This window comes from Schistocerca piceifrons, chromosome 4, assembly GCF_021461385.2.
Source record: "Schistocerca piceifrons isolate TAMUIC-IGC-003096 chromosome 4, iqSchPice1.1, whole genome shotgun sequence".
In the NCBI taxonomy this organism is placed as follows: domain Eukaryota; kingdom Metazoa; phylum Arthropoda; class Insecta; order Orthoptera; family Acrididae; genus Schistocerca; species Schistocerca piceifrons.
In genome coordinates this window covers 656018000-656045781 of record NC_060141.1, presented here as the reverse complement: position 1 = coordinate 656045781, position 27782 = coordinate 656018000, and the positions used below count along the sequence as shown (strand labels likewise).

The following is a 27782-nucleotide window of genomic DNA, read 5'->3' as shown; positions in this document are numbered from 1 at the left end:
ATATTTTTTGTTGTACTTCGTGCTACAGGTTTTTGTATCCCTTTTCAGAGTTTAGAAATCGGATGCTTACTTTGCTGTTTTGTGCGCAATAATTTTAAGTGATCAAGTTTGAAAACTTATTAAAAATTGAATTAAGATTATAAACTCTTTCATTCTTACAGTCATTTTTGTTAAAGAAGACAGTTAAAATTTTACACGTTTTTCTTTTTCGAGGAAACGATTTTGTCTAGGTTTGGTACAATATTCCGTGACACTGCCAACCTCAAGGAATTAGTCAAATTATAATCGCCAAGTAATGAACGGTTCGTAGTTTTGCAAGCTTTAAAAGAGAGAAAAAGCGCTGACAAATATACGTGGAGCCAAACATTGAGAGAACTTTAGCCGCGTGCTTGTGCAAAAGAGGATATTTCTCTCGTGGAAAACAGCTGTAGAAGTCATCCAAAGTTTTACACATAAGAAAGCGGTCCTTCAGGCGGATATCGCACTGCAGGTCAATCAGCTCTAGTTGAAGCACTTGTGAGACGTCTGTGCCCGAAGGGAAAACTGGCGCACAAATAAATATATCTAAGGCAAGTTGAAGCTCACTTGTCTCCAAAAATCTGGTTTCAAACCGTTCTTGTAATTCGCAAATGATTTGAACATAATCTGAAAAATCCACATCTTCTTGAACGCTGTCTAGTGCAGGAGAGTGTCCACAATTCTTCTCCCACAACTGTTTATCCCACGAAGTAAGTTTTTTTTTTTTTAATGCTTGAATCGACTGCACTAAATCAGCAATACAGTTATTCTCGCCTTGGAGTGAAATGTTCAAAGTATTTAAATGACTAGTAAGCTTGTTTTTTTGAAAAAGCCATTTCGCCACCCACTTGGGATCACAAAGTAGTTCTTCTGGACGTCCTTTCATTTCCAGAAACGTATTTATTTCGCCCCTCAAGGAGAAACACCGATGAAGCATCTTTCTTCTCCTCGGCCATCTTACTTCGGCGTGGTAGGGGATGTCCGGGTATTCTGCTTCGATATCAGCCAGAAATTCTTTAAATTGGCGATGTGTGAGTCCATGCGATCGAAGATAATTAACCGTTCGCAGAACTGTGTCCAAAACATTTTTTATGTTGACAATCTTCTCACGAAGTGCCTCCTGGTGCATCAGACAATGGACTGCCGCGAATAAGGAACAGCTGACTTCAGCCATTTTTGACCTGGCGAATCTCAGAAATCCAGTGCGTATCCCTCGTAGCGCAAGGGCTCCATCCGTTGTTACACTGGTCAGGCGTTCCCATTTTAAACCCATTGACTCTAACACGTTTTCTACGGTTAGAAAAATATCCAAACCCGTGGTTGTGTCTTTTAATGGTATAAGGTCGAGAAATTCTTCTGTGACACGTAGATTGTCGTCGACACCTCGAATGAATATGACGAGCCGAGATGTGTCCGCAACGTCCGCGGACTCGTCAAGAGCGATAGAACATGAAGTGAAGTTTACCGCTCTCTCCATTAATTGCTGCTCCATATCTGAAGCCTTATCTTCAGCTCGGCGAGCAAGAGTTTGAGGCGAAAGAGCTATTTTTTTCAAATTTTTCCGTGAGGTCTACTGGACAAATACAAGCCGCCGAGTCGACCAGGCAATCCTTGATGAGATTCCCAGCCGCAAAGGGTTTCCCTGCTTCTTCAATTCTCGGCGAGCATTTGTAGCTTGCGCGCAAACTTTGCCCACCTGTTTCCTGGTCCTACCACGGCAAAAAAGAACATACAATTAATTTTGTACAATCCTGTTTTTTTAAACACTTTTATCATTTTAACAACCAATTGTTTCATTCATTGAAACTCAAATAAAAACCAACAAAAAAAGATTAGTTTTAGGTGCGTTTTCCCCCAAGTTCCTCTGAAAAGCGGCCTTAGACGCTGGCAAGGACAGCGAAATGTGGTCACAAAATAAATTTTTATCTATTGGAATATTTGCGTTTTAATTAATTGAATACATAGATCAAACTACAACATATGTTTTCCCATCCATAAAAACACAAGTATACAAAAACAAAGAATGACTCTTAATGACACTTTGCTGGCCGAGAGAGCGTTTGTGAAGGGTTTTCAGAAAGTGGCAAAAAATAACGACCTGAAACTCCTTCTTATGTCTGTGCGACGCGATTTAATGCAACCCAAATACAAAAATTAACCGAAAAGAAATGTTCCTTGTTGCTGACAATCTGATATTCGATAAGTGGCACATTGCTAAGTGACATATCAGATTATAAAATATAGTTTTACTTGTCATCTTTATAAATTATAAAGAGTCATACGATAGGAAACACTTAGTTCACAATGATGCTGCTTGAAATTTTATTTCAGTTCTTCAAGACTTCACTGGCATTCCTCTTGCGACACATTTTCGAACTGATATTTGTGACAGGTATTAAAGTGCCGTTCAATCGAGTACTTCTTAAAATACATGAGGTTCCGATGACATACTAAACATTTGGCATGATTTTCGACAGCAGTACAAAGGAAATTAATTTCCCACTTAGGTTTAAATAGTGCGGACGCGCCGCTCCTCTTTCTTTTTGTCTGCTGCTGTTGACCATCCATCTCGATCCGCTGCAGCCTTACGTCTGTTGCGTAACGGCTTTGTGTCGCTTTTGACTGCTGCTGGCGCCGCGTTATGTCGTCCGCAAGATGAGACGCAGGCCCGTGAGGTGACGCAGGGGGGCTCACGCCAAATTCCTCACGGCAGCGTGAGTCACGGCGACAATCATCGCAAGTTGGATCGCAGTTTCAATACGCAGTTTGCTGAGGAACTTTGGCTCTGGCAAAGACGGCGACTACTTCTGCTATGTTAATGGATATAAGTTCAGAATCGGATTCCGATTCTGAGTTTGAGTTCGAAACGGTGTGTTACATCGCTCTGATGAAACTGGCTACAGGTTCTCACGGCGAAGAAGGCACGAGGAGGACCATATGGCGTGAGTCAGAAGGGGCAGTGTAGCTGGTGAGAAAAGCCCTTGCTGTCGCCAGGGCTGGCCGCGTGGGATTAGCCGAGTCTGTGAAACAAATTTATGTCAACAATGCCATCTAGAGGAGAAAATATAAAAATGCAGTAAGCGAAACAGGCAAAAAAGAATTCAAACGTCTCAAAAATGAGATCGACAGGAAGTGCAAAATGGCTAAGCAGGGATGGCTAGAGGACAAATGTAAGGATGTAGAGGCCTATCTCACTAGGGGTAAGATAGCTACCGCCTACAGGAAAATTAAAGAGACCTTTGGAGATAAGAGAACGACTTGTATGAATATCAAGAGCTCAGATGGAAACCCAGTTCTAAGCAAAGAAGGGAAAGCAGAAAGGTGGAAGGAGTATATAGAGGGTCTATACAAGGGCGATGTACTTGAGGACAATATTATGGAAATGGAAGAGGATGTAGATGAAGATGAAATGGGAGATACGATACTGCGTCAAGAGTTTGACAGAGCACTGAAAGACCTGAGTCGAAACAAGGCCCCCGGAGCAGACAATATTCCATTGGAACTGCTGACGGCCTTGGGAGAGCCAGTCCTGACAAAACTCAACCATCTGGTGAGCAAGGTGTATGAAACAGGTGAAATACCCTCAGACTTCAAGAAGAATATAATAATTCCAATCCCAAAGAAAGCAGGTGTTGACAGATGTGAAAATTACCGAACAATCAGTTTAATAAGCCACAGCTGCAAAATACTAACACGAATTCTTTACAGACGAATGGAAAAACTAGTAGAAGCCAACCTCGGGGAAGATCAGTTTGGATTCCGTAGAAACACTGGAACACGTGAGGCAATACTGACCTTACGACTTATCTTAGAAGAAAGATTAAGGAAAGGCAAACCTACGTTTCTAGCATTTGTAGACTTAGAGAGAGCTTTTGACAATGTTGACTGGAATACTCTCTTTCAAATTCTAAAGGTGGCAGGGGTAAAATACAGGGAGCGAAAGGCTATTTACAATTTGTACAGAAACCAGATGGCAGTTATAAGAGTCGAGGGACATGAAAGGGAAGCAGTGGTTGGGAAGGGAGTAAGACAGGGTTGTTGCCTCTCCCCGATGTTATTCAATCTGTATATTGAGCAAGCAGTAAAGGAAACAAAAGAAAAATTCGGAGTAGGTATTAAAATTCATGGAGAAGAAATAAAAACTTTGAGGTTCGCCGATGACATTGTAATTCTGTCAGAGACAGCAAAGGACTTGGAAGAGCAGTTGAATGGAATGGACAGTGTCTTGAAAGGAGGATATAAGATGAACATCAACAAAAGCAAAACAAGGATAATGGAATGTAGTCTAATTAAGTCGGGTGATGCTGAGGGAATTAGATTAGGAAATGAGGCACTTAAAGTAGTAAAGGAGTTTTGCTATTTGGGGAGTAAAATAACTGATGATGGTCGAAGTAGAGAGGATATAAAATGTAGGCTGGCAATGGCAAGGAAAGCGTTTCTGAAGAAGAGAAATTTGTTAACATCCAGTATTGATTTAAGTGTCAGGAAGTCATTTCTGAAAGTATTCGTATGGAGTGTAGCCATGTATGGAAGTGAAACATGGACGATAAATAGTTTGGACAAGAAGAGAACAGAAGCTTTCGAAATGTGGTGCTACAGAAGAATGCTGAAGATTAGATGAGTACATCACATAACTAATGAGGAAGTATTGAATAGAATTGGGGAGAAGAGAAATTTGTGGCACAACTTGACCAGAAGAAGGGATCGGTTGGTAGGACATGTTCTGAGGCATCAAGGGATCACCAATTTAGTATTGGAGGGCAGCGTGGAGGGTAAAAATCGTAGGGGGAGACCAAGAGATGAATACACTAAGCAGATTCAGAAGGATGTAGGTTGCAGTAGGTACTGGGAGATGAAAAAGCTTGCACAGGATAGAGTAGCATGGAGAGCTGCATCAAACCAGTCTCAGGACTGAAGACCACAACAACAACATGCCATCTAGTTGACACAGTAATTCATAGATATACTTGCAGTGGTCACATGAATAGTTGGAAGTGGATCCGGGAGCAAATAGCTCTGATTACAAGAACATCCCCTGAGTATATATCGCTGTCATTGATACACAGGCCTGAAGCACGCTATTTCCCAGAAGCAAAAAATAACGCTGTGTACTGGTTGCTGGGAAATTTTGTTAACTACGTCCTTAACAAAGTAGGATCCGATAGCATCATAGAGTTCAAGGTACACATGCTGTGTGAGTTCCACAAAATTAGAAGCTATTCGAATCACAAGAAAAAGTTCGGTAATATGCTAAACTTGTATTTGAAAGAATGGGCATTGGTTAACATAAAAAAGAAGACTGTGTTGACAGTGATGTATTGTAGTTACCTTAAGAATACTATTTAAGATTTTACAGTATATTTATGATGTGTGCTTTTTCTACTTCAGAGAGTAGTTTTTTGAAATTTATAAGCTAATGTACAGAACTTATGTGACATTGAGATTGTCTGTCTAATAGTGCCAAACACAAAACATTAAAGGTGCATTATTGGCTTATACTAGAAATTTGGAAAAAGACGGTTTTTATAGAAATGTCCTTATCGATTGGTTAAAATCATAAAATTCTATCTGATAAATGTAATATTCAATGGCTGGCACATTGCCCTGTTCATTTTTGCAGTGAAAGACTGATTATATAGATCTGATCACTTCAGATACTTAGATTCAATTAATGTCCAGAAAGAGTAGTTGGAAGGCTAGTCAACTTTATTATATATCTCCTTTCCGCCATTCTCAAGTATTTCAGAAATTGTCTAATATGATTATTAAACTGCTTTCTATTTAAAATTATCCCACCAACTTGCTGATATCCATCATAAAGAACTAATTATGCTTCTGTAAAGATTGCAGCTCATAATTCGAAGTGCTGATTTTACTTCTTCAGGTTGAAGTTTGAATGTCTTTAAAAAAATTTTTTTCTTGTTGTTTAATATAATTCTTTCTGGTAATTTAGTCAGTAACACAATCTTCTGTTGTCTTTCCTTAACGTCAGCGTAATTGAAATGATCAAACCATTTTGTTTAAATAACTTCATGTATGTATAACTTAGTATGTATTTGGAATGTGTAACATTGTTTTTTTATAATAAAGGTTTTTATTTTAAAAAAAAAAGCGGTCTAGGGCGCTGCAGTCACGGACTGTGAGGCTGGTCCCGGCGGAGGTTCGAATCCTCCCTCGGGCATGGGTGTGTGTGTTTGTCCTTAGGATAATTTAGTTTAAGTAGTGTGTAAGCTTAGGGACTGATGACCTTAGCAGTTAAGTCCCATAAGATTTCACACACATTTGAACTTTTTTTTTTTGTCGCCAGGGCTACTGTATATATAGCGAGAAGAGGGCAATTTCATTATCATCAATTAACAGAAACACAGAAACCGTATTTTCGCATACAGACATTAGCAGAAACAGGAATCATATATATATATATATATATATATATATATATATATATATATATGATTCTGTTTCTGCTAATGTTCGATTCTATATTGATATCAAAGACGTGGTTAAATCCATCTACTCCGTTTTCACTGGTAGGTATGGAGGGCTACACGCTAGTATGGAATGATATTGTAAGGAACCTAGGCATCTTTTTCGATAAACATTTAACCAGGACAGAGCACATCACGAAAATTTGCTACAGAGTTTTAACAATGTCAATGTAGAATGTTAACAACGAATTACAATGGAACTTACCATTTCGTGTGTCCGTTTCCTTGGCCACTTCCTCCCACTTCTCAGCTTTCAGCTTCGTTTTCAAGTAATCTTCATGGCTTGTATCATACAGAACTTTGTGAACACGTACGGCTTCAATTAGCTTTTCCTCCGTTTCGAACTACCAACAGCCAGAACCACCGTGAGCCTCGCAGTAAACTGCGTACAGGAGACTGCGGTCCGCAGGGTCACCAAGCGCAGAAACTGCGTCACGTCACGCTGCGTTCTAACGTGCGCAGCACCATTCAGTTGTGTGGTTCGCAAAAACTCACCCTGAGTCACCCTGCGTCACCTCACGGGCCTGCGTCTCATCTTGCGGCCAGGCTAAGAAGCGCGCGTACAGCGGCATAGTGAGGCGCGGCGGGCGGTCCGCACGGCCAGCTAAACGACATGGCTCGTCCATTGCGACAACATACGAATTCGCCCGGGCGCTGGCCGCGTGCGATCGCGGGCCCTAACGCCCCAGGGGCACAGTTTGGACGAGCCTGTCCTAAGATATTAACTATTCCTCCTGGAGCTGATCAACAATGCCGGTAGCTACACACCTTCCCGACTTCCTTATTAATACACTTTTGTCCTTCTATTTCATTTTTTTCATTATGTAGATTACATTTTTCCAGTCCTTCTGGACAACTGAAAAACTTACTCCCTGTCGCATTTTCATTGACTGAAGGTCGAGAAGAACTATGTAGCTATCCGACTTATCTCTTCTTTGGTCAGTTCTGAGGTCGGGGTCATAAATGCTTGTTCGGTATCTTTATCTTTTCTTAAACAGAACTGATCTTCCTTTGGTACCGTCTCAGTTCTTTCTGATTTTTATAAAGCAATCCGAGGTGACGCTTTAGAAGCGACTGATTTTAACTTTAATCCGATGGTTTTCAGATTTATTCCTTCGTTTCGTCGTTTGCAGTATGACGATTTCATTATTTTTGTATATGTGATGACAAGTGTCTTTTTTAACAATTTAGAATACCGGAACAAATAACTCATTACTTCCTATATCTCGCTCTTATGAACCTAACACATCTTACCGGAAATAATAACCTCTCAAATATAACACTCGCTATGAGATATTTATTTTCCATCACGTAGCCAGTCACTGAAGCGCGCTCGCAGGACTTGTCCACGAACGACGGCCGTGGTCACACTGTGCTACGTAATTTGGGCACGGTTGGGAGAGAAAACATTTATCTGTCTTGCTTGGATCAATATCCATCATTAAATTGTTTAACTAACAGTACCAACCTTATTTTGATCCCCAATACAAGGTTAATTAATGTAGCCTACACCGCTGATTAACCCTGTTGCCACTGTATGTTAATAAAATAGAAAGCACGCACATCCAACGCCTACACCGGAAATAAGCTCAGTTTGTCGTTTATACTTAACGTTTTCATGGTTTGCGATCAAAATTTTCATATCTATGGGGAAAAAAGTGGAAGTGTAGTAGTTAAACCGACGGGCGGAGTCAAATACACAAACATAAAGTTGCTAATTTTCACCGAAAAACATTGTTTATTTATTTCTTCCACCAGAGCCATGTTTGTTTCTTGTAAGCATTCGCATTTCTTTCTGTTCTCACGCAGATTAAGTCACGCGGATTCAAGTTTGAATAGAAGCCAGTTCTACATTCGCCGCCTGTGACAACAAGTTAATCATTTCTACACAGTTTAATTGGAAGTTTGTCAATTCCTCTGCGTAACAACTCCATCCTGAAACAGTCCCATTAAGACACTATTCTCACTAATTGATGCCTGACGGGATGCCTCGAAACTAGCACACTCGCTGTGGAACCCTGGACTATAATATCCGAATCACTAGATCCACTTTGGATCGAGAATTTTCTTCATTTGTTTTCCAGCCAGTCGGCACTGTTTATTCACTAAGTCATTTTTTTTCAGAGATGTTCCCAGAAAGGAAGTTTTGGTCGCAACGTCTCATCGACGGCGTGGTCATTAGAGATTCAGCACAAGTTCAGATTGAGGAATATAATCATTCGTGCCCTTCTGAAAGAAACCTTCCATGTGGTTAATTTGAAATGAAGGGCATAAACTGCAAGGTCTTCAGTCCGTTCATGCGTTAAGTGGCAAACCAGGAGTGGTCGCCAAAGGAAGGAATCGAAAGGCAAATCCTGGAAAGCCTAAGTATAACACAACACCCGAGAAAAACGACAGCACAGACAAGTCGTTGAAAGATCTGTCAAGAGAAGGCGTTAAAACCAAGAAATGAAAAAGAGTAAAGGGAATAAAAAGGTGACCAGGTTGGGCCACCCACCAAAGGCCAACAAGGGACACCTGGGGGACGGGTGTGGGGGGGGGGGGGGGGGAGGAGGAGAGGGGTGTCCCATCAACCCTTTAGGCAGTCAATGAGGCCAAAAAGCCCTACATTATAGGATCAATAGAAGAATAGAAACAACATTCACAGGCAAAATGTAACGCCAAATCAGCCACTTTGGCGTCGTCTGGTAGCACCAGAAAGATTAAGGTACAGTCTATGAGCAAGTGGGCCATTGTCATGTGGGCTCCACATCGGCGGTGAGGGGGATCCTCACATTGGAGTGTCTAGCCATAGGACAGCCAAATGTGAAGGGGCAGCAGAGGATGGTGGATTTCCAGCGAGAAGACTGCATGGTGGAAGACTTACACATGGCCATGGTCTCCTTAATTGTCCTCAGTTTGTTTGGGGAGATTAGGGCAGATCATTCTGAGTTCCAGACTTCCAACAATCGACGGCATATAAATTACTGAAGATCCAGTTCTGGGGCCCCCATTTCCAGAATCGGCATCTTGGTGACCAGCTCAGCCAGCCAGTCAATTCGTTCATTTCCCAAAATCCCAACATGACCAGAGGTCCAAACGAAAACGACTGGCCCTCCATCTTGACGGATTTAGAGAAAAGTTCATGGATACCTGGGTCTATATCCTGCTAAGGGAGCCACTTCAGATTAGGGCGCTCTTGCTAGTGAAAGAAAGAACATGGCTAAGGGTTAGTTTAATGTCCATCAGTCCAGCAGTAAAGATACTGCAGCTGTTTGGCAGACAGTGTAGTTTCCTGCACTTTGTGTGCTTATATGCAAAGCATCTTCATTCAGCCCACAGTGAATACCAATTCTGAACCAGGATCTGTCTCAAGGACAGACAAGATTAGGCAGCGAAAAATCGTGGGGTCCACGGAATCTCTTGGACCAAAGGAGACTTTGAGACCAATTTGAAGACATTGCGCAAACCATGGGGGCAGATGCGATGTCTCCCTGACGAGAGGCGATAGTTGAGAAAGTTGCAGTTCCAATCAGTGACACTGGAGGCATGCAACAATTGTAAACTCAGTTCTGGCTCGCTGTAGTGGAAGGTGGAGCTCCCTTCCAGAGAAAAGGTCATAGTAGTCAGTATGTTCAGAGAAACTATGAATGCATATAGCATAGTTCAGCGGCTGTTGTTGGCGCCTGATTGGTAATGGAGGGACTCCAGCCACGATTATTAGGCTGTTCACAGGCCTTGTTGGGAAGACTCCTGTCACAGGTTCGACCCCACAATGATGAATGGTGTCCAGTACCCAAAATGTTGAGGATAATGCTGTACCATATGCTGGGCTACCATAATGAAGATGCAACAGAATCTGGGGTTTGCAGAGCCGCAAAAGGGTAGAGCAAACTGTAACACAGACAGTCTTACTGAGGTAGTTAGTGTATTGAGGTGTCGCCAGCACTTTCGCTTCAGTTGGCAAATGCAGAGAAGTCACGTCAGCTGGAAATGGAAGACCAGTTCCAAACGGCGGTGCCTCTCAACTGCAAGAAGTAATTGATCGTCTAGGTAAAGTTCGGAGTGTGGGTGGGCAGTATGACAGCCACAGAAGTGACTGACATGAGTCTTAGTGGCTGAAAACCGAAAGCAATGGGTGAGAGCCCATGACTGCACGTTTCTTATGGCGCCCTAGAGGTGACACTCAGCAACATCATTACTGCAGGAGCAATAATAACAGCAAAATCATCGGCATTTATGAGGGTGTTACCGAAAACCCCTGCCACTAGATCACTGATGCCCACCAGAGAGAGGAGGATGATTAGTGCAGAGCCCTACAAAAGTCTACTCTCCTGGACATGGGGGGACTGAGTGAAGCACCCACTTAAAACTGGAACAGAAGTTCTTGACAAAAGTAGTGAGTGAACTCCAGAGACCTTACTCATGTAAGGTAGCAAGGATGTGGTGATGCCAAGTCATCTCATAAGCCTTCTGTAGGGCGAAAAAGACAGTGATGAGGTGCTGAACAAGTGCAGGCCATCCATATGGTGGACTCCACGTGAAATAAATTGCCATCAGTGGAACAGCCTTCGTGAAAACTACCCTGAGGCCCCAAGACTCAAGGACCCAACAAAACCACTTACTCACCATGCATTTGAGCAACTTATAGAGAGCATCTGTAAGGCTGGCTGGGAAATAACTGTCCATCCCTAGCGGTTATTACCCAGTTTCAGTACCAGAACTATTGTGCTTTCTCGCCACTGACATGGGAGCTCACCCTCATTCCAGATCCGATTAAAGAGGGCAAGGATGTGACACTGACAGTCGACAGAAAAGTTTCAGCGTTTGGTTGTGAATGCAGTCTGGCTCTGGGGCTGTATCAGGGCAATGGGCTGTGGCACTGGGGAGTTCCCATGAATTGAGCATTATATGTCTCCAGGTGATGGGCAGTAAGAGATAGGCACTTTCACTCTAGCCTTTGTTTAATGAGCCAGAAGCTGAGGTGGTTGTTCTCAGGTGCAGAAGCAAGAGCAGAATGCTCAGTGTCTGGATCAGTGTAAATGACACTATCTAAAGAAAGACTTTGTGCACCTGCAGTGGACTGGAAGCTTCACAGTAGTCTCATCTTCACTCATACCTGTGATGGAGAGGTACGTGATCCAATGGTGGAAATGTGCAATTCCCAGAATTTTTGCTTTCATTGTTTTATGGGGTAGCAGATGCAGGCATGGAGCCATTTAAAGACAGTAAGATGCTCCAGTGAAGAGTGATGCTTATTGTGTTGGAAAGCACACTTATGATCTCTAACAGCCACAGCAATGTCTGGGGCCACCACAGCACTGTCTTTCAACAGGGGAATCCCGAAGAAAGGCTGGCTTGGTTGGCTGCCAAAAGAATGGCTGCTGTTGTATGCTGAACAGCACATCGATACTGCCTTGCAAAGGGGAGCTAAGGACGACAGCAAACATGAACCCACCCCAGTCAGCATTACAGAGAACCAATCTGCGTGCATGTCCAAAGGAGCAGTGCTGAAGGAGGGACAGTAATATTGGGAAGTGGTCACTACCAGTCAGGACATTGTGAGCCCTCCAGTGGATAGATTGTAGAAGACCAAGGCTACAAAAGGAGAGATCAATGGTCGAATAAGTTCTGTGCACCACACTGAAGAGTGTGGGCGCACCAGAGCTCAACAGGAGAAAATAGAGCTGTGACAGTAAAGTGTCGATATCTTTACCATGGCCAGCGAGCAATGCAGCAGTACATTCTGGGACATGAAATCACTGAAAGGGAGAAAAACATTACATATGGGCAGGCGTTCGAGCTGCTGGAAATGACATTTCCTGTATGGCAAAACAGAATAAAATTTGTTACAGTTGCACTGGAGGATCAAACCGTCTAACACTGTGGGGGCATGAAGCAACCAGTGGGGGGCGGGGGGGGGGGGATTATGACACAGAGTCAGGTACTGACACCAGTTGAAATGAGAGGAGTTCAACTAAAAACAGGTTCTGTGGCACATTCTCAGGCGAGATAAGATGTCTCAGGAGTTACTAGGTTCTCCACCTGTGGCACAGAAGCAGTACATGCCAAGTCTGGTGGCGTGGGGCCCTCTGGAATTTCCCTCAGAGGACTTCTTTTTGTCCTTCTTGTCCTTCTCCTTAGAAGACAAAGACTGGGAACCTGTCCATGAACTGGTTTCAGGGGCAGAGGAAGAAGACAAGTGTGTCGGCCAGCAACCTTGTGGTTCCTTCAGTCAATGGGTGGCATCTGGCGGTAGACCAATAGGAACTGTGAAAGCAGGGAGAGGATGATGGACCTCCAGCTGGGGATGGGGACTGGTGTCCCTGGCAGGTGGGGAGCCAGTACTCCTGGAGTGGGTGCAGTGGAAGCAACAGAAGGACTCCCAACTGTCTTGGGGGCAGGTATCAGAGGGTGGCTACGAGAGCCCACCGTAAGAGGCACAGCAGAGGAATGCACCAGCGACAGAGAAGGCGATGACGTTGCAGCTGTAGCACAATACTGTGTCATTTGTTTGGGATTCATATGCTCGTTCTTTTTCTGGCCTCCTGTATGTGAGGTTGTCCAGGATCTTATACTCCTGGATTCTCTTCTTATGCTTAAAAATGGAGGAATCTGATAAGCAGAGAGACTGAGCTCGCGTCAGTTTACACAGATGGGGAGTGGGGCACAAGGAACATTTGCTTGCAGCGAACATCCACAATCCCTGCAGACAGCGGCAGCAGTGTAATGGGAACATGTATGTCAGAACTTCATACACCTGAAGCATCTCAAGGGAGGAGGAACACAGGGTTTCACGTCGCAATGTCAGACCTTCATCTTGAACTTCTCAAGGCAACATATCACCCTCGAAAACCAAGATGAAGGCCCCTGTAGCAACTCTGTTTTCCCTTGGTCCCTACAGACATGACGGATGAAGTGCGCACCCTGTCACTCGAAGATGACCCGCAGTGAATTGTCTGATAGTAAAAGAAGATAACAGTGAAAAATGACTTCTTGGACCATATTTAAACTCTTGTGAAGAATGATAGTCACAGGAATGTCATCCAAAGTTTCACAAGAGAGCAGCGCCTGTGATCACGTAGGAGATGATGTATTAATCAGGAGGGAGTTTCTCTTCGTCTTAGAGATAGCTGCAACTTCCCTGTATTTGTCTTCAATGTGTTCCACAAAAAATAAAGACTTTGTGGCCAAAAATGTGTTCCCATCAGTCCTAGTACAGACCAGCTATTGGAGGGGGGGGGGGGATTTTGCTGCTTGTTGTCTTGTCCTGCGTTTCTCCCATGGCGTGGCCGGTGAAGGGAACGTGTTGGGGTCGTACTTTGTTGCATCATAACGAGGACTTTCCATTTGAAGAGACAGCTGGGGCTGTGTGACCACGGGCAGGAAAAAGTTTGCCATTTCGTGTACGAACTATCTGCCATGGTGCCACTCCCCATGGGCGCCACACAGCCACAGCAACAGCTATCGAGCCAATAATACATTGCTGGGAGTCCCCGTATCCCCGTCATGACAGGCTTATATCCCACGGCACACATGGGGAGGGTGCAGCACACACATCAACAGGAAAATGCCTGCATGGTTAGGAGGCTACCATTCGTGCAGATATTTGACAATCCCTCCCTCCCCTTCAACGGGATGGCTACTGTGCTGGATTCTGGGCGTGCTACAGCAACATGAGGGAAGGGTGCCGGGTTGGAAGGGCATAGAGGCGGAGCATGCATGGCAATGGGTGACCATCGCTGCCCGACATGCACTTTTGTAAAATTTGGAAAGGATGGCAATCAAACTCAATAATGGGGACCACGTAAGCGTTGATGGAAAGTGAAGATGGCGCTGGGAGTGAAACTCAATATCAAGACCAAAATCGCGAATCAGGTCCAAACAGGAAAGTCAGAGGGTGTAACAGATAGATGAAGTGTAGGTTTGCAGCATAGAAGTGCTGCAAATGCTAGGGCCCCATGGTAGCCAAGCACGTACTCACCAAAGAATAGTGAGCTCTCTGGAGGGGAGTCATTCCGGCATTCGTCTTAAACGATAATAAGAAATTATGGAAATTGGAATGGCCAAACGGAGATTTGAACTGGCTTCTTTTCAAATACAAATCCAGCGCCTTCCCATCAAGCCACCCAGCTCGGTGAAATTGTTACTTGCTCGGACTCTAGTTCTGCATTTACGTGTCATCTGGCAAGATTGCTAATTACTATTTTTCTACACCGCCAAATATCCATCGACGTTATAGAAAACCGTCCTGTGGATGTCTATCCGTGTATGTCCCTCGGCGGACGGGAAAACACTAACAGCATGCTGGTCCTGTTTGGAAGCATTTGGAAATAACGTCGGCTACACGCTCTTGAAAATGACACAGTAATCGCGTCTCTAAATGTCTGTGCTGATATATCCGAATCGGAATCGCGCTGCTTTGCATACAGGCTGCAGAAAAGTCTGGAAAGAAGTTTTGTATCTCTTATTTCATGTAAGAAAAGTTCGCCAATTCCTAGGAGGGTTAGTTAAACTTTTAATTATCACCTCCAAAAACAAAAACAAAAAAAAGGTAAACAGATAACGCTTTTTTGTGTGTTTTGGTGCATGTCTGCAGTCCTTGTGCGCACTCAAACTGCTGTGCAACAGTGCGGCATTACGCAGCTAGAGGACCGAAAACAAAATCGTGCGGTGATTAGTTTTCGGCAGCTGAGTAAATTGTCAGCCGTGTCACACCAAGCCAGACGTATAAGGAAATCATCTGGATTCGCCCAACACAACTGCGATATTTCTACTCTTGCCGAAAACTAATTACCGCACAATACACCCACTATCAAAAGGTTGCGACATTTTGTTTTATTTCCTTTTAGCACCCCTAGCGACGTGCAGTGGTACTGTACAGCGACTCGAGACATGTACCAAAAGAAGAAGTCTAATAGTAATAATAATTACGTAAACTTGTTTTTTCCGCGGTAATAGACCAAACTTCATAAATACCATCGTTTTTTTGTGATCTCAGTCTTCTGGCTGGTTTGATGCAACCTGCCACAAACTCGTGGCTACTGCCAACCTCTTCATTTCAGAATAGCATTTGTACAGAACATTAACAGTTATTTGTTGCAAATATTCCAAGCTCTGTTCTCCCCTGCAGTTTTTACTCTCTACAGCTCCTTCTAGAACAGTGGTTTCTGATCTGGGATTAATTAACCGCTGAGGGGCAAAATATAATTTTCTGAGAGGTGAAAATAAAAGGGTTCAGTTCTGTCTCTGTGACGAAACTGAATTTGATTTGAAATATCATAGTTATTATCACGATTTCGTGGCACTGTAATATTGCTCACATAAGTTACTATCAACAGTTTTTTTTCTGAAATACTGGAATTACCGCTTGACACAATGTGCTGTAGCTTATAGCTTGTGAAACCAATCTATCAACAAAACTTTTCTCACATAGTCCATGCACTACACACATGCTTTCTGCTTTGTACCATGCTTCTGGAACAATGAAATTGAGACATATACATCTCAGGTGTTTAAAAATTTGATGAAAATGCCTGCTGCTAGTTGTATGTAGTTCCTACACTATACCAGAAACTCCTTAATTGTTCGCTTCGTAACAATGAACGAACTAATTGGCAACACAACAGCAATTGCGTGTAGTTACTACACTACTATAGGGCTTACACGTTACTATTTTTATTATTATGACTATTAGAATTAGTTGTAGAAGTAGTGGTGGTGGTGGCAGTTGCCAGACGCAAAGGAATCAAAAACTGAGATCTATCAATTTCTGCCAGTTCAAAAGTAAGGAGTCCAGCAGTCAAGTTACTTACGAATAGTAGGTCTAAGTTTAATGCACACATTTTAATTTGATTGGTTTTAAATGGGGGTGTAGAGTGTGGGTGAAGTGAGTGTCGCATGGGACACGAGTGGTGCAGAGGAAGCATGTTTAGTACCAAGTGTCTACCCACCATGTGGATAGTTCGCATTATTTTCTGAGAACTAACTGTATGTAGCATTCACGATGTACAGAGAATAGGTTACTAGAAAGGAGCATTATCGACTAATTCATTGACTCATTAGTTTGCTTTTTAATGAAACACCCAGAAAAACTGATCATCATTTATCTTCTATCATTTTAATAATGAAAATGTTCAAATAATATTCTTTTTAATGCTAAAATTTACTTAGGCGCCAATGTTGTTGATGGTTAATTCGAGGGGAGGGGGGAGGGGGGGAATTGGAAATCTGTGGTAAGCTTCTATGGGACCAAACTTCTGAGGTCATCGGTCTCTAGGCTTAGACACTACTTAATCTAACTTAAAGTAACTTACGCTAATGACAACACACACACTTACTCCCGAGGGAGGACTCGAACCTCCGACGGAGGGAGCCGCGCGAACCGTGGCAAGGCCCCCTAGACCGCGCGGCTACCCTCCCGTGGCAGGGGGGAGGGAGGGAGGAACGCTACGTACAGCTAATGTCTGATTGCACTCAGGGGAAATAGTCTCAGAAAGGTTGGAAACCACTGCACTAGCACGATGAAAATTATTCCCTGAGGTTTTAACACGTGCCTTATCACGCTTGCACTTCTTGAGGAGGAGGAGGAGGAGGAGGGGGAGGAGGAGTAGGAGATTAGTGTTTAACATCCTGTCAACAACGAGATCATTAGAGACGGATCACAAGATCACATTAGGACGGATGGAGAAGGAAATCTGCCGTGCCTTTCATAGTATTTGCCTTAAGCGATTTAGGGAAATCACGGAAAACCTAAATCAGGATGGACGGACGCGAGTTTGAATGATCATCCTCCCGAATGCGAGTCCAGTGTCAACCACTGCGCTACCCCGCTACGTGTGTCGATTCTTTTCCTTGTAAATGATTTCCGTATGTTCGTCGCTTCGTTTAACCTGCGCAGAACCACCTCATTCCTCAGCTTACCAGTCCACCGAATTTTCAACATCATTCTACAGCACCACATCTCATACGCTTCGCTTCTCTTCTTCCCATCCAGAGCTCGTGGTCTAGTTGTCGCCTCTGAATCACAGGGTCTGGGTTCGATTCTCTCTGCCCGGGGATGGGGTGTTTGTGTTAGCCTCATCATTTCATCATCATCATTCGCCACAGTGGCTAGATTGGAGTGTGTGAAAATTGGACTGTGTAAAAATTTGGACTTTGTACGGGCGCCGATGACCGCGCAGTTGAGCACCCTACAAATCGATCATCATCACCATCATTATCATCATCATCATGTCTTCTTTCCGGATTTTCACACCCTCCGTGATTCACTACCATGCAACACTGTGCTCGAAACGTACACTGCAAGAGTTTCTTCCTCAGATGAAGGTATTTCGTATTTGATACAAGCAGGGTTCCTTTAGCCTTATTCCACTGTTCTAATCTACTGTTTATGTCCTGCTTGCTTCGCCCATCATGGGTTATTATACTTCCAAGTTAGGAAAATTCTGTCTCTTAGTCTACTTCTTGGTCACCAATTTTATGTTACTTCTGCTGCTGCTTACAATTTTCGTCTTTCTTCAATTTAGCCTCAGGCTCTTTTCTACCCCTGTTGCACCGCCAGTTAGCTTCTGTAAACGCTAATCCTGGACTTACTTGAGCATCTAGCCAGTAGTTCACTTCGTGATCAATGACACCGGATTGAGAAACCAGTCGTTGCTGGCAAAGAATCTGCCTGAAAGGGAAAGAGAGTCAACACAAAAATAGAGAACAGTCTCGGCGTCGGCTTGCACGGCAGCGTGGCGGAGTCAGCTAGTGAGGAAGAAAGACGACTCGGCTGGGGGCAATCGGTCAATGCGTCGTCGTCAAAAGGAGTCCCTGGCGATCAATAGCCAGCATTCACTGCCACCGCCACCGCGGCTTTTCAGCCGCAGCCGTCCCAGCCATTTGTCTTCGCCCATTCATTTTCGGCGCCGTCGACTTCCTGTTACGATCCTGTGCGTTCTTTTCCATTTCAACCCCCGGCATCACAACCGCCACCCTACCGTCCCCCCTCCCACTCCGCGATTTCTGAACTCGTGTTGCAGAAAAAACGGGTTTGAATGTAAAGAGAGAGGAGAACCGAATGCTTTCTGTGTCGCGAGCCGGATGGACGCCGCAAGGGTGTCGTCCTCCGAAGTGCTCCGGCCCTTGGAGGGGGTAGAAGACCTGGCAAGTAGCGGTGTTGAGTGCCCGGGCATTGAGGACCCTCCGGGAGGAAGCGACTGTGTTTGCTTCGGGTACTCCGCCAGCGCTAATGCTACCGCGAAGAAGCCCTCGGCGGTGATTTATTAGCGGTCCCGGGGTTGCAGGGTGGCATGGGAGCTCGGCTGAAACAATGGGACGAATACTCGTGGGTCGGGAACTGACAGTGACAAATGCAGCTCCCCGCGTCCCGTCACTGCAGGACGATATTTGCAGAGCTCATCCGATCCACGTTTGCCTACACGGTGCTACGTTGAGGAACGCTGCTGCACGAAACCTGACACGAGACGTTTGAGGACTGTTCAGAGATTTTCGTATCACAGCTGTAAAACCTTTGTTTTTCATTTTTTAATTGTGTTTGCAACGTCGAGTATTACGAGGTGACGCAGAAAAACGGTAACTTCTGAAACGCGCAATAAAAGTAGAAAAATCCAACAAAATACTGTACTGACAGCATTTGAACCACTACAGCTTGGTTTTTAGGAGACAGTAATCCAAATTAACGACGTTGGAAAATCACACCCTGCACATGGCGTCCTCCTCTGCCTTCGGTCTGATCTTGAGGTTCCTCTCTGAGTGCTGCAACGTCTCAGCTGCGGTACTGCGAATTTCGTCTTGAATTCTTTGTTTCAGTTCATCCGGTGTTCTTGGTCCAGCCGTGTAGGCCCGACTCTTATGGTAGGCTCACAAGAAAAAAAATCGCAAACACACAAATGCAGTAGCCTTTGGAGCCAGGGATTGTCACTGAATCTTGAGATGACAAACGTTACCGAACAATTCTCACACAGCTGTCATTGATTGCCTTTATATTGTTCTTACCGTTATAGCATGATGTTGTTAGTTGTGTGACTGTGTACTGGTAGGTGCCACTATACATTTACTTTATGGTCGTGTAATTGTGATCACCTAACTATGTGCGGAAAGACTCTCTAGTACCTTGAATAAGTGGTGTTTATACACTGACAGAGTCTGCTTGGTCTGGAATGATATATTTCCGCACAAAACAAGTTTCCGAATGTCTTCGTTAACTCCTGTCGTTAAGGCAAGAATGTGTTTACTAGTAAAATAAATAACCTTTAGGAGCTAAATATAAATTATATAGATTCAGTCACTCGCCACACAGCAGTAATTAAGCATTCATTTCAAAGATTCGATCACTAAGAAAATCGTCAGTCTGAATAATTAATCTGATCGTCGCACTTTCATCCACACAAACCGACCATCACTTTCTTGTGTAGATCAATCAGCTTACTTCTCGTCTCTGAAATTTCGGGCATTCCTGTAATTTTATTTTATGATAATTATTCATACGGCGTGCATGAAACTACGGGTCGTCGTAGTGCATGACGAACTCCTATGTAGGCATTTGGCTGCGGCGGAATCGAGTCAACGGAAAACTTTAACAAAATGTCGATTTATACATTTAACTTCAGACCGCGTAATTATTTGCAGGCTATCCCACCTAGACAAAGCATACGCAACACTGTATAGAATCGCGTGAAATGGATAAATTATTGTTTTCACGAACCTTTTTTGATTACATGTCCCATAAACAGCATAAAATTGGCTTCAAGTTGTCTATCTCTCAGCAATTCCATCAAATTAGCAGTTCTTTTCCAATGGCGCCCAATAATGTACTTGAATCTCCATAAATTCGGTACACGGCTTTATACTGCAAAGCTTCATACCACAGTCAAAGTTAAATAATTCAGCGGGCACGTTACATTTAATTCAAAACAATAATTATTCTGTCAGAGAATTCCCTTCGCTGACGAGCGTCTACCTCATCATTTCGTCTCTGACACTGTACTTTGATCTGTCCGACGCGCTTGCTCACTGGCTGCATCAGCTCCGACTGATTCCCTTCGTTTCAACGTAACAGCATACAATACTTAAATATTCATAAAATTTGTAAAATAACCGTACACGATAAATACATCCTGTTAGAAACTGGTTTCGTGAAGTTTAAGAATGTTGTTCAATGCAAGTGCAAAAAATGTTTGCAACATACCGATCTGAAGTGACCATCACCGTGGTGCGCTCTTCATTTTCGAAAAAGTAAGGTCCGATGACGCCGTGCGACGAAACTGCACCAGATACTGTCACATTTCTGCCGAGTTACGGTCTGTGTTAGGGTTGCTGTCTGCTCAATAACGGTCGTCTGCTTATTCACGAAACTCCTGAGACGAAAGTGGGCCTCATCGTACGTCCACAGCTTGTCCGTAATTCAGTCGTCCTTGTTTATGTTTGTCATAGTTTGCTCATAGAACTTTAATCTCAACCGGTAATCGTTCCTCTTCATTTGTTGCACTATCTGCAACCTGTACCAATGAAATTTGTAATCAGCATACAGAATTCGGCGAACATTGTCACGTTTGTGAGCAGATCCAGTATCTTTAAAACTTTTAATCAAACTTTTTAAAGTGTGTTTCTAGGAATCCTGACTATGACGCCCGGACTTGAAAAAACGTCGGAACTCTCTATACGCGCTTTCCAAACTATCACTGTCCTCGTAATATGTTTTAAAGTCAGAAGCACTTTGTTGACCGTTCCAATGATCCATGACTACTAAATGGAGAGACTGTTTCGAGCTGGCTGTCGCTGCGCATTTCAAATGGTCCCATTTTTCTGTGTCATCTTGTATCTGCAGACGTAAACTGAAATAATTGCAATAAATAAATAATATAATTTTAACAATCATAAGCAGAAATGACCATCTTTAGACATTGCGTAAAAGCTGTGAACGAATTCCACATCAACCTAAAGATTTAAACTATAATAAATGTTTCCTTAACATAATAAACTCGCGTTGTCGTTGTTACTTTTGTGGTCAACTTTCGACGCTAGCTTGTCACGACAAGTTTTCATCAAGAGCAGCTGCCAACAAGCGTAATTTCGAAGTAAATACCCTCAGTGTAAAGAAACAAATTAATTCAGTTAATAAAGTCGTTTCTTGAGGTCCAGAGTACAGTGCTTGCAGAAAGTTTAGGTGCTGGTCTCCATTTTGTAGAATCCGCATTTGTTCCTAGCGTAACAGCATTTCAGTCAAATTCGATGTTACCAGGCATGTTAACTATCGGTTTTTAGTTAAAGCATCACTGCTGTACTGTTTCCCGTTTTGTAAAGAGGGCTAAGAAAAACACTACTTTTCCGACTAAAACGTTTTCTTTCTAGGAAAATGTAACTCCTACAGCTATGAAATTTGTACTCCTATTTTACTACAGCATGGCACTCGTAAAATAATAAAACAGCCTGGGAAAGAAATTACTGTTCGTTTGGTCACACCTCGAACAAATATTTTCCCTTGTAAATTCGGTGGCAAAGTTGAGCAGATTTGTTCTGCGGTAAGTTCCCTTTGGCAATACTTACACCTGTTGTGACTGCACAGGTGTTTTCTGCATTTATTGTCTGCGATGGATCCGCAGTCACAAAAGGTTTAAGTGTTACCAATCGGGAGTTATCGCGTATTTTGCCATCGAAATTACCATGTAAAAAGCGTGGGAGGTGACCAAATGAATAGAAAATTTTTTTTTCGGGCTGTATTCTTGTTTTTACGATTGCTGTACTGTAATGGAACAGCAGTAGGACCAACACTTTCCGAGAAAAGAATTTAGTCATAAATGCAGGCCTATTTTTAATCACGTTAACAAAACGGAAAAACATTCCATCTCAAAACGTATTAGAGCACGAGCTGTGGAATGTAAACTGAAAACCCGTAATTAAGATGTTCTTGAATATCAAGTGGAACATTGACTGAAACGCTGTGGCTTTAGGGACACATGCGAATTCAACGAAATTTTGAGCAATCCGTAAACTTTCTGCAAGCACTGTATATACGACAAAGGTTCCTTTCGGGGTACGCTGATATCAATGCTCTGTTGTTAGTACTCATAGACAACCGCTCGCTAGACGAAATATTCGCTCCGAAAGACTAGAAAGTTGCATAGGTCACACCAAAACTCAAAGAAGGAGAGAGAAATAGTCCGCTGAATTATAGACTCATATTAGTGACTGTGGTATCGATTTGTAGCAGCATTTTTAAGCATGTACTGAGTACCAGCGTTATAAAATATCTCGAAGTTAAACAATTAACACATAACCAGCATGGATTCCGAAAAACATTCCTGTGAAACCAGCAGGCTTTTATCCGCATAAAGTAAAAATGGTATGGACAGGGATTCTCGAAATGATTCCATATTTCTAAATTTATAGAAGGCTTTTGATAGAGTTCTGTTCTTAATCAGATTATGTGTCTATGGAGTATTGTCTCAGTTCTGCCGAGTGGATTCGTGATTTGATGCAATGACGAAAAGTCATCGAGTGAAACGGATGTGATATCTTGGGTTCCTCATGGAAGTGCTATAAACCCTCTATTGAATTTTATATAAATAAATTAGGAGCAATTCTGAGCAGCACTCCAACGTTGTTTGGATATGGTGCTGTCGTTTACCGTCTGTTGAATACATCAGAAGATCGAAAGGAATTAATGATAATTTATACAAGACATTTCGATTAAATGACAATAAAAAAATGATAACACAAATCTGGAGGTTGTAAATTCACTTAAATACCTACGTTTTATTGGCAGAAGATGCAACAAATCTACTAAAGAGACTGCCCACACTACGCTTGTCTGTTCTCCTTTGCAGTATTGCTGCGCAATACGGCATCCTTGCGAGACGGGACTCACGATGGGCATCGAAAAATTTCAGAGAAGGGTAGCTCTCTTTGTGTTGTTGTGAAATAGATGGGAGAGTGCCACAGATATTATAAGCGAGTTGGGGTGGGAATCATTAAAACAAAGGCGTTTTTTGTTGCGGTGAGATCTATTCATGAAATTTTTAGTCAGAATGTCAAAATAATTTGTTGACTTCCACCTACATAGGGAGACATGACCGTTAGAGATCACATAAAACATTTGGTTGTTCGTTGTTACCGAAAGTTAAAATACCGAGAAATAGTCGAAAAGTGCTTATATAAATCCCACAACAAACACTTAAGTGAGAATTGCAGAACAACCATGTAGATGTAGCAAGTCTCTTCAGGTCTACATAACTACTGTAGCCTACATCCTACGTCCACTTGAAGCTGCTTACTGAAGCTTAGTCTTCATCTTTCACACATACCTCCGTAACTACTACCGGATTTTCTATTACGGAGACTTCAGTTTAAGCTTTGATTACAACCGAACCACTAAGGCCTATCACAAATTGAGTTATACAAATTTTTTTCATGTTTTATTCTGTGCAGCCCTGTATGGATAAATTTGGTTTTAAAGTGAAATATATATATTTTTTTTATTTTGTTGGTAGTAATGATTGTCCGGTTTCCGGCGTCTTCGCTACGAACAGCTCATTTCAGAACAAAATAGGTTGAAATGTATTTGTCCGATGTTAACGAAATTTTTATAGGTTATAGGCACATTTATTGGTAGAGAAAATCTCAAGTTGCAGAATTTTTCAACCCCACCCCCACCCCCTCTCAGTAAAAAAAAGTTATTATTTTTCTAAAGTAACTTTTCCTCTCACCGACGACATACACACAAGAAAGCGACGGTTTGTTTTGAAGGTCTCCTTTGTAACTGAAAGAAGGTACAGCCAATGTGACCATACAGTGTGATACGGATTTTAGAAATAGTGAAAGACTGATTATGTGCATGCTGGACCGTGGATGCTGTGGGCACACTGGCGGAATCAGGTGCTACGTTGCCAGTGACAGACAAACCGTTTTCCAACAGCACGGCAGTTCGCGGCAACGACGCAGTCATTTTCACCTGTGCACGCTATTAATCGCTAGGTACAGCACTCACAGAACCAGTCCAAATATCACTGTTTATAAAAATCCGTACCACTCAATGCAGTCACAGTGGCTGTACCCTCTTACAACCACAAAAGAGACCTTCAAAACAAATCCACGCTTTCTGTTATACGTTTATCCTACACTGAGAAATAGATACTTCACAAAAGTCGTAAGTACTTCTTTGTGGATGAGTGAAAAACTCTTTAACTTGATATTTACACTACCAATATATAGGCCTATAACCTATTCAATTTTATTAACGTCGGGCAAATACATTAACCTATATAGTTCTGAAGTAAGCAGTTTGTAGCGAAGACGCTGATAACCGGACAATCCTTTCTACAATCTAAATTAAACATACATGTATGATGAACTTTAAAACCAAAATGTACCATATAGCCTAACCCAGAATAAAAGAAGTAAAATATGATATAACTCATTTTTCGATGGGTCCATTGGTTTGCTTGCAATTAAAGCCGAAACTCTAGTCTCCATAATAAAAAATCCGACAGTAAATCAGCTATTCCATAATGTCTCTGGATGTGCCTAAACAACTCATCCCTTCTTTTCATTAAATAATACCAACTGTGCTAATACCTCAAAGCTGTCTCTCCAATTCGGTTCACTCCCTTTTCATCAAATGATCGAGCTACCTATCTAAGTGATGTATCCGTCTTCTTGAAAGTAACCGTTGGTCGACCACTGTACGCAACCGAAAGAGTATGAAACCAATAATATGCAAGAACGGTTTTGTGTAACTTTCTAACAAACAGGGTGGATCGTCAATAAGTAAAGATTTTTGAATTTATGATTCGAATAGTCTTCGGCGTATTAGGATTGTAACTGCCACTTTACATCGTGCCCACAGAAATCACTGCGCAATGCCCGAAGAGGATGTAACGGTGCTGATAGAAAAATGCAAATATGATACGTGATTCTGGGTTGTAAGGAAAGTTAATAATAGGAAATAACAGTAAATTGCCGAAGAACTCAAAGGTCCTACTGAGAACAAGAGAAAAACGATTTTTTTCCACAGAAATAAACGTTTCAGGAAACAGGTAGAGTCTGGTAGCTCTTTGCAAGAGCTTAATGTATTCTTTCCTTATAATTTCATTGAGAGATATTTTAATAATTATGATAATACGTAATTACGCTAATGTCACTGAAAAGATATCTAAGAGAGCTTCTGGCTGCGTGTAATTGATTGTCAGACTAATGTAGTTACGATGTACAACGTTAAAATCATTCAAACAAATCACTAACACGCGCTGATATACTCTGGGTTTTCTTATGTGTTCGCAGCTATTCCACAACCGTCCACGGCCTACAAATCAACGACGACGACAGAAGTTTCTTTCACCATTCGACCACCAGAGAAAGGTAAAGTACAAATTTAGATTCCTAAATGTTCTTAGTGCTCTACCACTATCGGTGAAATGCGAAGGTAGATAATATCTGGGAATGTCATACCATTTGTTTGGTTTCATAGTAGTCTTCGCCGTATACTAAATATGATGAATTTTACAATTATATCATGAAGAGCTCATAATATTTTAAAGCACGCGTATTATAGCTTTATCAGAATCTACAAATGTAGAATTGCTGAAGAAAATGCTTTGTGAAGAACTGTTATTCTTTATTTTTAAGACGTCAATTCAATGAAAGATTTTCCTCTGCAAATACAGCAATAATGTAGTTAGAATCTAAGGAGCATCGTATTGGCACTGAAATTAGTTGAAATCTCAACAATGATATCACCAAACGTGGTAGGTAATCAAGGCTAATATTCGCTGATTACAACTAATGGAAGTTAGAGTACATCAGCTGAACACGTTTTTGGCTTTAGGACGTCTTTACTGTTCTGAAATAATGACAGTATACTCAAAATTTTTGGGATGATCATTAGCTAAATTGTCATTTAAAATATGAATAATCTTACTTCTGGCGCCGGCCAGGGTGGCCGAGCGGTTCTAGGCGCTACAGTCTAGAACCGCGCGACCGCTACGGTCGCAAGTTCGAATCCTGCCTCGGGCAGGGATGTGTGTGATGTCCTTAGGTTAGTTAGGTTTAAGTAGTTCTAAGTTCTAGGGGGCTGATGACCCCAGAAGTTAATTCCCATAGTGCTCAGAGCCTTTTTTTTTTTTTTTTTTTTTTTTTTTTGCGGTAGTCACATTCGGTAGTAAACGGAGCCACTTGTTTGCAAAGCTACACAAGAAGAACCATGAATCTACAGTTGCAGTAATAGGAAACATTTTTAAGTTTTCTGAAAGGACGGCATATGTAGGCTGGTAAGTAAAGATTAGTGCGTCGCATTTTCTGAGTTGGGGACTAGCCCTGCATTTGCTTAAATGACGGTGGAAAACCGCCAAGAAACGATACTCAGCCTGGTCGGTGTGCCAGCCCACAGTCGTTGAGACTGAGCGTCCGCTCGAACCGTATCCGTCTGATTATTTGGACGGCCGTATATGACCGAAAGCAACCGATTAGTTCCACGACATATTGCGGCACATTCACGCGTCAAGTGCACACGATCAAGTCGATCGCAAACGGCTACACACGGCCGACTGACCGACGAATCCCACCACAATGGGATTGGTCGAACATTGTAGCTGCAAGCGAGCGCCTGCTGTGTGTGGGTGTGTTTCAGACTGAATTGCCAACCACGGACGTAGAGAAGCTTATAAGTCTTATGAAGGACAATAGGTCACTACAATATGCAAAGTAAGTCATATTACCACCGCGATTTACAGAGGAAACTATAGTTGAAAACAGGAGGCGTATCGAGTGTGGAAGATTTAATAATCTGCTCTTTTTGTACGTCGGAACGACTGCCAGTACTCCATTCCATAGGACTGTTTAAAAAAGTCTAAAAATGGTATTTAAAATCAAATCTGAGAAGAACACCTTCAACCAAACGTTGATGCTATGTAACTACTAGCCGCCAAAGTATTCAAACCGCTTTCATTCGTACATTTGCCCTGGGAAAAAGAACGAAATAAATTTCTCTCGGATGTAATGCACTGCACTGACACCACGGTTCTCGCTCAGAAACTATTTCTGTCGATTGTGTTAGAGGGCAAGTGAATACAGCTGCTGGTTGTTTCCCCTCCATTTCAGTTACGAAGCTGTGCAACAAGCATTTACATTAGAGTATAATGTCAACATTATCAGGCTTATCGCCTTAATTCTTTTTTTTTTCCAGCAGTCCCCATTCACCAGTCATTATTTCAAATGCACATTCTATCACTTGTCGAGTCTTAGAGAAAGATTCCTGTAGAAAGCAATTTGTATGGGTCCAAGTTTTGGCTCTGAGAA

The 27782-nt window shown here is 42.5% G+C and overlaps 1 protein-coding gene across 2 annotated transcripts in view; it reads left to right on the top strand.

Moving 5' to 3' along the window:
- Nucleotides 1–27782, top strand: part of LOC124795023 (neurotrimin-like) — a 388376-nt gene that overhangs the window by 252632 nt on the left and 107962 nt on the right. For both annotated transcript variants that reach the window (XM_047258789.1, XM_047258790.1), the window contains exon 6: nucleotides 25770–25847. In XM_047258789.1, the coding sequence (XP_047114745.1) occupies nucleotides 25770–25847 (78 nt within the window). The remainder of the gene's footprint in view (nucleotides 1–25769; nucleotides 25848–27782) is intronic.